The following is a 14380-nucleotide window of genomic DNA, read 5'->3' on the forward strand; positions in this document are numbered from 1 at the left end:
GCTAGGCAATGGGGGTTAAGTGACTTGCCCAGGGTCACACAACTAGATCTGAGGCCAAATTTGAACCCAGGACCTCCCGCCTCTGGGCCTGGCTCTCAATCCACTGAGCTACCCAAGCACCCCTTTAGCATTTTTTAGCAATAAAGTATTTTTATTTAAGATATATACTTTGTTTTTTTTATCAGGCATAATAAGATTACACATTTAGTAGAAATGGCATGATATGAACATAACTTGACCACATACTGGGAAACCCCAGAATTTGTGTGACTCGCTTTCTTGTGGAGGTCTGGAGCTGGACCTGCAGTATCTCCAAGGCATGCCTTTATTTAAAGTCCTGCTGCTAACGAGGAGAGGAGCCGGGCCTGCAACCTGGGACTCCTGCCTCCTCGTCACACGGAGGCTCCTCTGTAGCGACAGGGAGCCTGGCCCTCTCCTGCCAATGCCACATTGACGAGGCTGCTGCTGGAGGCAACGGGAGGTGCCATTTTCTCATTCTGCCAGCAGGGGGTGAACAAAGTTAGCAAATGCTCTCTTTGCCACTCTCTCTGGCCCTATGGTTGGATGGCGAAACCTTGGGCCGATCGCAGACATTTTAACAGATTATAATGGCCGAGAACTTTCTGGCCTGAAGGAAACACGAAGCCCTGGTGGAAGACGTTTGGCCATGTGGGATGGGAGAATCCGGTGACCCCGGCCCACTTGTGGAGGCCAGCACAATTTTGGATGGCATTCCCACACAGATAGTATCCCAAGGAGAAAGGAGGGAGGAGGCATCCTATTGGGTAATGACACATTTCCCTTCACTTTCAGACCGTCACACAGTTCCCAAATGAGAAGAGCCGGGGTGCAGGCTTATTTCAGGTGTCACTCGATAGTAAAACTTTAATTTTAAATTTGATTATTTTTTCTTCTCAGCAGCCTGATGAGTTATGCTTTTAGACACACACACACACACACACACACACACACACACACACACGCTGTTGTGATATTTTTTATGTCAGTTCCTGGAGTCTATCCAAGAGATAAGACAAAATGAATTTGGCAGCTCTGTAAGGGGTGGGGAGCAAATCGCACTTGTTTTGCTTTATTATCTGTCACAGGAAGCTCCCATCCATAGGCATCTCTGCTGGGCTCAAGGCATAATGTCCTGTTCCATGGTGACGAATGGGAACAGTCAGCTCAGTCAAAAAGCTTTTGCAGTCCCAAGATGTTGGCTGCAACCCCAGGTCGAGGGTGACTTGCTAAGTCAAAGACATTCCAAGCACTGGAGGGACCAGAGGGACTTGGAGATATTGCTGAGTCTATCCCCTTCTCTTAAGGGAGGCAGATGGCTCAGTTAACGGATTTTCTTTTTAAAACCCTTACTTTATGTCCTAGAGCACAGAAGGGCAAGGCTAGGCAAGTGGGATTAAGTGACTTGCCTAGGGTCAAACAGCTAGGAAGTGTATGAGGTCACATTTGAACCCAGCTCCTCTTGACTCCAGGTCTGCTGCTCTATCCACTGTGCTACCCAGCTTCCCCTGGCTAATGGATTTTTTTTTTTTTTTAATCCTTACTTCCATATTGGAATCAATACTATGTACTGGTTTCAAGGTAGAAGAGTGGGAAGGGACTTGCCCAGGGTAACACAACTTGGAAGTTTTTGAGGTCAGAATGCCTGGCACTCAATCCACTGAGCCACCTATATAACTGATTTTTAATGATGTACAGGGGGTTGCAGTCTCCTTTATAGATCCATGTTAGAGTTAAACTAACTCCACCACTAGAAAGTTCTTTCTTGATGAAGTCAGGAGAAGACCAGGTAACAAAGATCAGTGGATTTGGGGGGACTTTGAAGATGATCAATTTTTTTTCCTCTTGACTTTCAAAGAGTGGAAATGATTTGTCAAGGGTGCCACAGAGAGTAAGTGAGAGAAATGGGATTTGAACACAGAGCCTCTAACTGCTGCCACATTCAGCTCTCTTTAGCATTATGTAAAAAAACACAAACAAAAACAAGAAGCAACTCTAAGCTTTCCTCACTTGCTTTTGCACACTGATTTTACTTCTCTTAACTCCCTAATCATCAGAAATTCAGCTTGGATGGGTAGGGTTTGGGAAGTGGAGTATAAGGGGAGAAGGATGGTCTGTAATTAGACAGAGCAGACAGACTTCTCCAACAGGCAGGAAAGAAAGAACTAGACTTAGAGGCTTTAGATCCTGAGCATCGCCAAAGGGAATGTGTCTTCTGAGCTGACGATGGTTAGACTTTGTGTCCTGCCTGGTCCTGTGAGGTCAACCTGGAGGAAGCATATGCCCTAGAATGCCTCCCATCAGTAAAGAGGGAGAGAGAAGGAGCTTCTATTGCTTACCAGAAGCTGGGAGGCTAATGGTTCCCTCTAAGGAAGAAGATGGGGCTCGAGAAGGGAGGGTGGGAAGAGGAAGCAGCAGTTTTCACATGTTGTGGCTATACTTGGTTTCAACAAAACTGATCCCTGGGCAACAAATGACCAAACGATGTCTGGGGAGCAGAGGTGGATTTGGGGATCTCATCCCATCTTAACTTTACCAAGGAAGGACTCAGTGGTTACACCCCCAAGGGAGACAAATACACGTTAGTAACAGACAAAAGCTACAGCTTCAATCATCCCCCAAACTCCAAGCTTCTCTTCCTAATGGACAAGCCTTTATGTCTTAGTCTACTGGTACACAGACGAGATGTCCCTTCTAGTCCATCCTGTATCTACCCGACTCTCCCTACCCTACTTTCCATGAAAGGACATCCCACGTGCAAATACTCCTGATTATTCAGGTGTTGTTGTTTTGTATCAAGCCTATCTCCTTTTTTTGGCTTTATTCTTCCTGGTTCTGGTCTCTATGGTCAGCAAATCCATGTACATGATAGTCATTCTGAGACACGTATTTCCAAAAACCACTGGGCTATGCAAAACCACATAATAAAACCCAAAGAGCTTATGGGGAAAATAGAGGTAGGGATACAATGCTCAAAAACTTTATCGATGACATGTAAAAAAATAGGAACCTAATAAAGATGGCAGCACAATTTAATACTTGTTAAATGATTACAAAATATGTAAATATTCTAATAAATAGTGGTGCTCCCCGTGGCCTTGGGGTGCTGCTCAGCTTGTACTCTGGACTGCAGGAACAAATCAGGCAGTTTATACATCCAGGCTTTGAGCCACAGTTTAAGGCAATTGGGGGAGGTGTGGCTCAGCTGTCCTTAGCCCATGGCTTCTATTGTACCAGAAGATATATTTCCCCCTATATCACACCAGTAAACAAAAAGGAACAATAAAACATATGCAGAGATCTTGTTCTTAAGCCCTTACTTTCTGTCTTACGATGTACTGATTCTGATGGATGATGACAATAGAATACTGTAGCTGAGGGCAAGCCCAAATAATATCCACACTTTGGGGAAGGATGGGCCACTAGAAAGCCAACAGTTCACTATTGTTTTCTTGTTATGCTTTGGGTCATCTAACTTGGCTCCTAGATTACCTTTATCAAGGGATGCTCCAGCCATATGGTAAAAGCTCAGTGCAGTGTCTACATCATTAATGTTCTTCAGGAAAGTAAAGAAGTTTTCCACCTCTTCGAATGTTAGGCCCTGAAAAAAGAGACACAGTTTTTTCATCAAAAAGCAGCAGAGATGCACAAAAGTGGGCAGATCGTGATGTCCAGGCTCCAAACAAGGACTGTGTGAGAAAACATCCACTCTGGACATCAAGGCAAAAAAAGCAAATGTTCTATTTATTGTGAAAGGCAAGCCAATTACTGGTTTACTTTCAGTATTCTCCTTCATATATGTCTTCCATAAAGGTGCCCACCCTCATGGTGATGATTCAAGGCCCTCAGAAAAAAGACTTCAAGAATCACCAGCCAGGAAGGTACTTGGGAAATGTTTCAGTATTTAGCAAAACCAAACTCAATGGAGTCATACATTATTCCACAATCTGAGTTACACAGTCGCTCTTTCAATTCCATTCTGATGAAAGTTTACTGTGTGAAGACACTCTTCAAACTGGCCAGAAGCTTGATAATCTTAAATCCCATTTTTCTGGGGATTGTTTAAAGCAAGAGCTGATGCTCACAAAAATGGAAACTATAAGTCTAGAAAGTGAGGCATATCTTGTCTTGGGAGTTAGAAAAGTCTTTTCCCCTTTTAATAATTGCTTAAGGTTTGTTCACTATGATGGGAACTGAGACAGAGTTTAGCAATTATCTAAATTTCAGCACTGGAAGTTTAAATTTACAAAGGGGCTCCCCTCCAGCGAGGCAAAGCCTGCTATGACATTAGGGTCCCTTGAGGCACTTAGATTGAAATGCTTCTAAGGAATATCAGGCCTAATAGATGCTGGATTTTTCTTAGCCTTGCTCTCCCTTTCTACCTTAGCTGAACAGAATACTGACTGAAATCAGCACGTGAGCGATGACTTCCTACCTTAACAGAAATATCGATGTTCTGGTCAGACTGGCTTACTTGCTGTGTCCTGTATATTAGATTCTATCTCCTGTCCTGACACCTGAAATGTTCTCTCTTTTCAACCCTTCCATTTGGACTCCTTATATCTATTCAAGGCTCAGATCAAATGTCTTCTCTTCCACGAGACTGTTCCTAATTCCTCAGGTATTACTACCTCAACCCATCTCCCAAGTTATTTCCTGTTTACTTTGTAAAATTGTGTTTCCTTATCCTGTATATGGTGCTTCCCCCCAATAGACAGTAAACTCCTAGAGGGCAGGAATTATTTTAATATTAGTCTTTGTATCCCAAGGGCCCAGAACAAAGTTTGATAGTAGCAGGTTAGATTAAAAATTTTTTTTATTTTAAAATGTTTCCATGCTTACATGATTCATTTTTCTTTCTCTTCCCCAGTAGCAGGTTCCTAATAAATGTTTATTCAATTGAGCCAATATGAGCGTGAAATAAAATGTTCTTTTTAAATTCTTACCTTCTGTCTTAGAATTAATACTAAGTATCAGTTCCAAAGCAGAAAGAAGAATGGTAAAGGCTAAGTCATTGGGGTTAAGTGACTTGCTCAGAGCCACACAGCTAGGAATTGTCTGAGGCCAGATTTGAACCCAGGCTCTCCTGACTCTAGGCTTGGCTCTCCATCTACTGAGCCACCTAGCTGTCCCTGAAATAAAATATTTTTAAAGGAACTCTTCTAATAGTCTTCAAATCATGCCACAGCTTTGCCTTTTTCTCTGCCCACTCTCCAGATTGCTGAGTCTCTACACTGGACCATCATTTCCTGGGGACCGAACTACGATCTCTTTACTTGTCTCTAGACATCTCCAACTCCTCAACATTCACCTTCCCACCCTCGGAGGCTGCTGGCCTGAGTCTTGATCTCCTGGTCCCGAGTCTCTACCAAACCTCCATTCCATGGGCAGCCTGCATCCCCCCTACCTCCTTCCCCCAGACTCACTCTCTGGACTTCCAGTTTCCCTTTCACTACTGCCTTAACTCATTAGAGGGTAAGGCCCCTGAATGTCCGGACTGTCCTGTTTTGCTTCTATTTCTATCCCTGGTCCTGAGAAAAGTGCCTGGCCTACAGTTAGCACTTAGAAAATGCTATTTATCTTCGAATGAATGCAAAAGTATTTACTAAGCAATGACTTTGTGCCCAGCACTGTGCTCAGTCCTGGAGATACTACAAATAGCAGGTTTCAGCTGCAAGTCAGAGGGAAAGGTCTCATGGTCCTTATGGAACAGCAGCAAAGTAGATGATATATATATATATATATATATATATTTTTTTTTTACCCTTAACTTCTGTCTTGGAATCAATACTGTGTATTGGTTCCAAGGCAGAATAGAGGTAAGGGCTAGGCAATGGGGGTCAAGTGACTTGTCCAGGGTCACACAGCTGGGAAGTGTCTGAGGCCAGATCTGAACCCAGGACCTCCATTCTCTAGGCCTGGCTTTCAATCTACTGAGCTACCCAGCTGACCCCCTAACATCTTTTCTTTAGTGTCATTTCCACCAATAAAATCTTATTGATTTCTGAATTTAGACCATCTGGCAGTGCCCAAGATTTTGGAATTGGGAAATTTTTCTGGGTCCTCAGTAACACAAGTTTCCAGGTAATAATTATCTATCCATTTCTCTATCTATCATTCTCATTTGATCAGCAAAGCTGTGGGATGAAATGATATTGCCTGTGCAGGATCCTATCCATCCCTTGTTAAAGGGTTTTTGCTTCACTTGTCCTCTCCCATTTTAGAATCATAAAATTTTATAACTTTATAACCTCTGAGATCATCTAGTCTAATCTCTTTTTATGCATGGGGGACCTCAGGCTCAGAGAGATTAAATTATTTACCTATGATCACATAGCTAGTTCTGAAGACAGTCAGACATAGGAATTAGTTCTTTTTTTCCCTGGCCCATTGCTCTTTCCTCTCTACTGCCCTGATGCCTGATGACATGAGTAAGCAGGCTGTTTCTGAGACCCAAGAGAGTAAACAAATCTCTGTTGAGGATGGAATCTCTCAGAGGGCAATCAGATGTTTTCTCAGAGGTTTGTGCATAGGCTTTACTAGTCATCCTTTTCCCACAGTTCAATTAGGGGGAAGCAGCTTGCTGTCTAAGGAAAAATCATACTCTCTTTGTTTAAAGATCTTTCCTCTGCTTAGACCACAAGGACCTGGAATTGTGAAATCATAAAACCTGGTTTCAGGCCTGGCTCCACCACTCACTAGTACCAGGATCCTGGGTCGGGACACTACCTCTTTGAAGCATCAGTTTCTTTAACTCCTATTTCACAGGGCTGTTGTGATGAGTAAACAAAATAAGAAACAAAGTATTACAGAAATATGAACTAATATTATTTTTACAGGCTCTGCAAAGAGCGACTTTTTATGCAAAGGACATAGAAAACATTTCCAAAAAGGCGAGGCCACCATATTCTAAGTATTAGATGATTAAAGTTACTGATATCTGATATCTGAAGAGGATCCCAGAAGGACTAATGAAAAAGAAAACAAAAAGAAACAGAAGGAAGCATCTCAATCCAGCCCAGAACTGCACAAAAAGTTGGACAGGCAGGGATGGAGGCATGTGGAGGGATTGTACCAGGGAAGTCAGTGTGAGTTCAGGTAAACTGGGAAGCCAGCAGAGCCAGGGAGAGAAGCGGTGCCAGGGAAGCCAGAGAGAGCTCAGGTAAGCAGGCCAGAAGCTGGCAGGAGTGGGAGGAGAACCTATGCCAAGGAAGTCAGTGTGAGCTCCTGCAAATGGATCTGAAGCCAGCTAGTACTCTGAATTGGGGGGGATTACAAACCACCATGAGTTCTCATAATTGAGAACTTGAAGCCAGATTCTATCCCTGGCCTGTCAGAGCAGAAGTAGGGCTCAGAACCAGCTCCCATCGGTCATCATGTAGGCTAACAGGACCTGGCTGGGGACTCTTGGGAGGCCCAGGGGGCCACAGAAGGAGATAGGGCCAACAGCACGTGGGCATCAGTGTATCCAATATCCCACTGGAGTCTATCAGAGCCAGATAGTGGGATGAATCAACTTCTAATTGGACATTATGCAAGTAGAAAATGATAATGTAATACCACTTATATATTGCTTTAAGGTTTACAAAGGATTTTTTTTTTTATCATTTAATCATTACAAAAACTCCATCAGGTTGGGGCTATCATCCCCATTTTATAGATGGGAAATTGAGGCGAAGAGAAGTGGACAAGGTCTCACACAGGTAGGAAATATTTGGGATGGGATTTGAACTCATATCTACTTGACTCCAAGTCCAATATTTTAACTATCCCCTAACAGACTGAGATTAAAAACTAGGATAGGGCCTACTACCAGACATCTCATCTGGACTGCAGAAGGGATAGGACTACAGAGGCCTACTTAATCCATTTAAGAGCCCTGGAAGGGGTGGCCTCAACACAGAATCCAAGCCAAGAAAGAAGATGGAAAATATGAGTAAATAGAAGAGAACACTGATAATAATGAAGGAAAAATGGAAATGGTCTGGCTGGAAACTATTAGGGTGGCTAAAAGAAATGAAGCAAGGTATAAGAAATTAAGTTATACATAAAAGTAAAGCATGTGAAAAAATGAAAGGAAAATAAATAGACTAGAATAGTAAGTAGATAATCTTACTCAAATAAGGGACTACCTTAAAAACAGAATGAAAAGAAAACTCCCCCGATATAGTAGAACCAGAGAGCAAAGAGTAAATAGGAAGAACATGTTGATCACCTCCTGAAAGAAATCTTGAAAACAACCAGGAATTCCAGTCAAAATCCAGAGCCTGCAAGTCAAAAGGAAAAGTAAAGCAAGCTGACAGAAAGAAAAGGTTCAAGTATTGAGGGACCAAAGTCAAAGGTTCACACCAGATTTGGCAGCAACTGTTATAAAAGGATAGTAAATCTTGTATAGCATAGTCTAAAAGACACCAAGAATAATTTAACCCTGAAAAAACGGAGGATAATTTTATAGAGGAAAGATGGTCAGCCAAGAGGAAAATTTGAAATTCAAATGCAAGGGTTAAGAGTAACTTAGAAGGCACAGCTAGGTACCTGAGCTGGTAGAGAGCAAGGCCTGGAGTTGGAGGGAGCAGGGTTCAAATCTGGCCTCAAATACTTCCTAGTTGACCTAGTTGACCCTGGGCAAGTCATTTAACACCAATTGCCTAGCCCTTACCACTCTCCTGCCTTGAAACCAATACCTAAAAAGGTAAGGGTTTAAAAAAAGATAAATAAGTGAGACATTAATGATCTGAATGGGATTTTATAAAACTTAGGAAGACCTCTGATAATGATTGAATGGGAATAATAAAGGGATATATATATATGTGTATATATATATATAGGCTATTGATGGCATATTTTACAAAAGTTGACCATATGCCAGGGCACAAAATATGAAAGATTTTGCATAGTTACTCAAGTTAAAATGAGAAGGAATGGGGAAATTAATATTTTTAAAAATTTTGCTAATAAAGTTTTGTTATGTAAAGTCTGATGTGAGGAAATTATTCAAATCTATAAGATCAAGTAAATTCCTTAATAGACAAAAGTCAAAGTATACAAATAGTCTGTTCTTAAAGGAAAGCAAACTATCAACAACCACATAAAAATGCTCTATATCACTAATAACGAGAAATGTAAATTAGAAGAACTCTAAAAGATTCCACCTCAAACCCATCAGATTTTCAAGAATGGCTAAAAAAAAAGGAAAATGGTGACTTGGAAGGGTTGTGGGAGGATAAGCATACAAATGCACTGCTAGTGGAGTTGTGAAGTGATCATAGTGTCATAGGATCATAAATATCAGAGACAGAAGAAGCCTCAGAGGACATCAAGTCTAGTGCCCTCATTTTGCCAAGAAGGACACTACAGGGCATGTATCTTTCCCAGGATTAAAACAGTGCTCTAACCAGTTTGGAAAGCAATTTGGAATCATACCCCAAAAGACAATGAATTGTGCAGAATTCTCTTTGCCCCATCCTTACCACTCTTAGGTTTATACCCTAAACAGATCAAATAAAGAAGGAAAGGATCCATAAAAAGGGGGGAAATTATAATAGCACTTTTTGTTGTAGTAAACTAGAAACAAAATAGATGACCACCAATTGAGGAAAGGCTAAACAAATCACAGTATACGAATTTAATAGAACATTATTTTGTTGTAATAAAATGGCAAAAGGTATGGATTCAGAGAAACCAGGAAGAGTAAAGTGAGTAGAATAACAAGAACAATTTAGACAATGATGACAACATTGCAAAAGAAAACAACTATGAAAGACTTAAGAACTTTTCATCAATGTCAATGACTAATCATGAAATGACAGGGATATCAGATATCTACCCTTGAATCTGTGATCAAGAAGAGGAAATCTGGGAATATTGACATGCACCTAGATTTTGGGAAAGCAAATTTCAAAGAGTTCAGAGGAAATATAAGTAGGATCTCATGGACTAGAATACTTTAGGTTTAGTCAGTTCAATAGAGATGTTCAAGAATGAAATTCATGACCAAATAAAGGATAAAGAAAATCAGACAGGTAAAAAAGACAATTGTAATTACATAAAGTTAAAGAGATTTTGCACAAACAAATCCAATATAGCTAAGTGATCTTAGTTAAATGATAAAGTTAAAATGTAGTTAGCTAAGTGAGAGAATTAATAAGAAAAAGATTTTGTATCAGGTTTCTTTAATGATGGTTTCATTCCCAAATACATAAGGAACTGATTTATATTTTTAAGAATAAAAGCTATTCCCCAAATAATAAATCATCTAAGCTGTTCTAAAAATGGTCTAAGGTCTTATAATCAGAGAAATGCAAATCAAAACAACTCTGAGGTATCATCTCACACCCAGCAGATTGGCTAATATGACAGCAAAGAAAAGTAATAAATGCTGGAGGGGATGTGGCAAAGTAGGGACAATGCACTGCTGGTGGAGTTGTGAATTGATCCAACCATTCTGGAAAACAATTTGGAACTATGCCCAAAGGGCTTTAAAAGACTACCTGCCCTTTGATCCAGCCATAGCACTGCTGGGTTTGTACCCCAAAGAGATAATGGACAAAAAGACTTGTACAAGAATATTCATAGCCACGTTCTTTGTGGTGGCAAAAAATTGGAAAATGAGGGGATGCCCTTCAATTGGGGAATGGCTGAACAAATTGTGGTATATGTTGGTGATGGAATACTCAAAGGAATAATGAACTGGAGGAATTCCAAGTGAACTGGAACGACCTCTAGGAACTGATGCAGAGTGAAAGGAGCAGAACCAGGAGAACCTTATACACAAAGACAGATACACTGTGGCACAAAGAAGTAATAGACTTCTCTAGTAGAAGCAATGCAATGATCCAGAACAATTTGGAGGGATTTATGAGAAAGAACGTTATCCACATTCAAAGGAAGATCTGTGGGAACAGACACATAGAAGAAAAACAACTGCTCGATCACATGGGTTGATGGGGATATGATTGGGGATGTAGACTCTAAAAGAATCACCCTAGTGCAAACATCAACAATATGGAAATAGGTTTTGATCAAGGACAATGCACAAAACCCAGGGAAATTGTGCATCTGCTACGGGAGGGGGTGGGGGAAAGGGCAGGGAAAGAATATGATTCTTGTAACCAAGGAAAAATATTCTAAATTGACTAATTAAATAATTTTTTAAAATGGCCTATGGCAGTTCTCAAGGGAAGAAACTCAAAGTATAACTACACAGGAAAATGTTCTGAATCAGTAATAATTAGAGAAATGTGAAGCAAGCACAAAAAAGAAAATGACAAATGCTGCTGGCACTAAAGGAAAACAGACATATTGGTACACTATGGGTGGAGCTGTGAATTGGCTCAACCCTTATTGAACATATTTTGGAATTATGCACAAAAAGTTACTAAATAATTTATGTCCTTTGATCCAGCTATACAAAGAAATTGAAGAAAAAGAAAAAGGTACTTTATGTACAGAAAGTATGCATAGCAGCTCTTTTTGTAATGGCAAAAAATGTGGGAAGTTAAGGGAAGGAGTTCATCAATTTAGAGATGGTTGAACATGCTGTGGCATAAGAATATTATAGAATACTATTGTGCTATAAGAAATGAAGGAAAAAATAGTTTCGAGGAGACAAAGAAAACTGGCATGAACTGATGCTGAGTGAAGTAATTAGTCAGAAGAATAGTTTATACCAAGGGCAGCAAATAATGAGAAATGACTAAACAGAAAAGGATCAGTGGAGAGGTGATACCCCAAATAAGTAAAGGGATGATATGATGTTGAAGATATCTTTTTAGCAAAATTTTGGACATGCTATTTTCATGGAGAAGATGGAAAGATAGGGATTATCTAATAATGCAATTATATAAATGAATTAATGAGAAAGCATTTATTAATGGAATCACTATGTGCAAAGCACTTGGGAAACAGAGAGATTATAAAATACCTACAAAGTGATAGCTAACATCGCTCTGCCTTTGGAAACTCTGTGTCATGACCTGAAAGCCCTGGGATTTGTCTAGCCTGCTTAAAGGATTCATGTTGTGGGGGGAGAGGCCAGGAAAGATCATGCTACTTTGATACAAAACTGAAGCTAGTTCTAGAATATAAGCCTATGTGCAAAATCTTATGGGAAATATGAGGAGTATACCCTCATAAACCCAATATCAACAGATGCCTTTGGAAGGAGAAAGCTATAGGAGGTTGGTTAGCCACTTCAGAGAACCACAGACTTTCAGAGCTAGAAGGAATCTCAGGGGTCATCTAGCTTATCCACACTTGAAAAAAAGACCTTCTATGACATACTTATTAAGAGGTCATTTGACAAAATATCTCTGCTGAAAGGGAATCTACTACTTCCCAAATGAATTCATTTAAATTTTGAATTGAAAAATTGTAGCTCAAATAATCAGGAAGTTTTTGCTCCATTTATCTCTTGGTAATTTCCACTCCCTGGGGCCAAAGAGACATGTCAACCCTTCAAATACTTGAATGTGGCTATCATATTCCTCTTAAGTCTGTTCTTCAAACTAAGGTCCACCTACATATGGCATAATCTTGAAGCTGTTGGATGTCCCCTAGACCCTCTCCAGTGAACTGGATTTCCAATTCCTGTAAACTGAAATCCAATGAGAAGAGATGAAGCACCTTTTGACTGCACACATGTTGTTTCCTATGCAGTATACATACATGTGCTTTGTGTGGATTCTTTCCATACTAATAGCCAGGAGTCTAATGGAAATACTCAATTTTTTAATACATTCCCTTTATAATTTCTTTATTAAAGTAAGCAAACAGAATGAACTATGTTTTATTCTAGATGTCTAAAGTTTCCCACAGTTGGGGTGGATAAGATGAGAAGGAAGTAAAGAATGAAGTCCTCTGTGAAGGTTTTGTGATTCAGACAGGCAGTGGATGAATGTGGGAAGAGTATAATAGATTATTCTTCTGCCTTGATTTTTAATTAGTCACTGAAGTCATCCCCCAGGTATCAAAACTAAGCTGTCCAAAGTAACATCTGTGTTCCAGTAAAAGATAAGGCTGGTAGCCCTCCTCTCTTCTGCCATGAATTCCCCTCCCCCAGAAGATTCTCTCATCGGCTCACCCTCCTGGCTTTAGAACTTTAGACTTGTGCCAATAAAAGCCATCATGAATCCAGACCTTAAGTTTCTCCCCACATGTGGTCCAGTTACTAGGGAAATCAAGCCATTTCTGTTACTTGCATCTTTGTAAACATTTAAAAATACTTTAACTACTTTATAGTCTAGTGACTAAAGTTAACCCACAAGATTCATTATAAAGTAATTGCTGCATTTTGCCATACATACATAGGTAGAAGTTGTAAGAATCTTCTATGCACAAAATAAGGGAATGAAATTTCAATTAAATTAGAGCACATTAATAATTACTATGCACATATCACTTTATTTCATGGTATGAATAAACACCTGAAAGTTAACATGAGAAATCCTTGTATTATTTTGCTGTCAAATGCCCAGATTTATGGACAGTCTAATGTTTCTTCTTACCCATAAACCAAGGTGAAGTCAGTTAATGATTCCCAGGAGCAATATCTGAGCTTTCAGGGCTTTGTCTTTCAGATAGTGCTTTTGATTTTGTAAGTAAAGTATCCCATCATATGCATTTCTATTCAAATCTTCTTGTAAACCTGGCTAAAGAAGGTCTTCAGTGGAGTCCAAACCTATTTACTAATACTCTGCTTCATTATGACTGGCTGTGAGAAAGGGCACTGCATGGGTGCCCAAAGGTTAATGGCCAGAAAGGTCACCATGAGAGTTGGTGCTGTCCAGGGAATACTGGGGAAAAGGCTGTTATAAATTTTCTAAAAACATAATTTTGATAATTTCATCACAGCTTAGATCAAATCCTTTAATGATCCACCACTGTTTTAAAATTTTTTTATCCATGGCTTTTATTTGATAAAGTTCAAATTCTCAAGCCTGACATTTGAGAACCTCTGCCACATCACGGCACAATTTCCATAAAGAAATCCGTTATGTCTACAAAACTGATATGTTCACTATCCCCTGCACACATACTGTGCTGCCCTAACCTCTGTGCCTTGGTTCATGCCATTTCCCATAAGAAGAATGCTTTCGTTCCTTCTTTTTCTGCTTATTTAAATCCTGCTCTTCCTTTTCCAATTGTTTATGTTTAGGTTGTTCATCTATTTATATCACTACTAGATATCTCCAAAAAAGTCCTCCTTTGAGGATTCATCCTAGTTTAGATGTGACCTTGGGCTCTCAAAGGCTATTACAGTAGAGAACAAGTTTTGGATAGTTTTTTCAGGATGGAAAAACCCTGAATACAGAACTGAAAACAAATAATGCTGCTTTCTGAGGACCAGATAAGTTATCTACAG

At 40.0% G+C, this 14380-nt stretch overlaps 1 protein-coding gene across 8 annotated transcripts in view; it reads right to left on the bottom strand.

The window, feature by feature from the left end:
• Positions 1-14380, bottom strand: part of MICU1 (mitochondrial calcium uptake 1) — a 238341-nt gene that overhangs the window by 24237 nt on the left and 199724 nt on the right. For 7 of the 8 annotated variants that reach the window (XM_007478360.3, XM_007478357.3, XM_056799458.1 and 4 more), the window contains one exon: positions 3511-3619. In XM_007478360.3, the coding sequence (XP_007478422.2) occupies positions 3511-3619 (109 nt within the window). Of the gene's footprint in view, positions 1-3032; positions 3271-3510; positions 3620-14380 lie in introns of those variants that run through there. The other variant, XM_056799463.1, reaches the window with a different exon arrangement.

This window comes from Monodelphis domestica, chromosome 1, assembly GCF_027887165.1.
Source record: "Monodelphis domestica isolate mMonDom1 chromosome 1, mMonDom1.pri, whole genome shotgun sequence".
NCBI lineage: Eukaryota > Metazoa > Chordata > Mammalia > Didelphimorphia > Didelphidae > Monodelphis > Monodelphis domestica.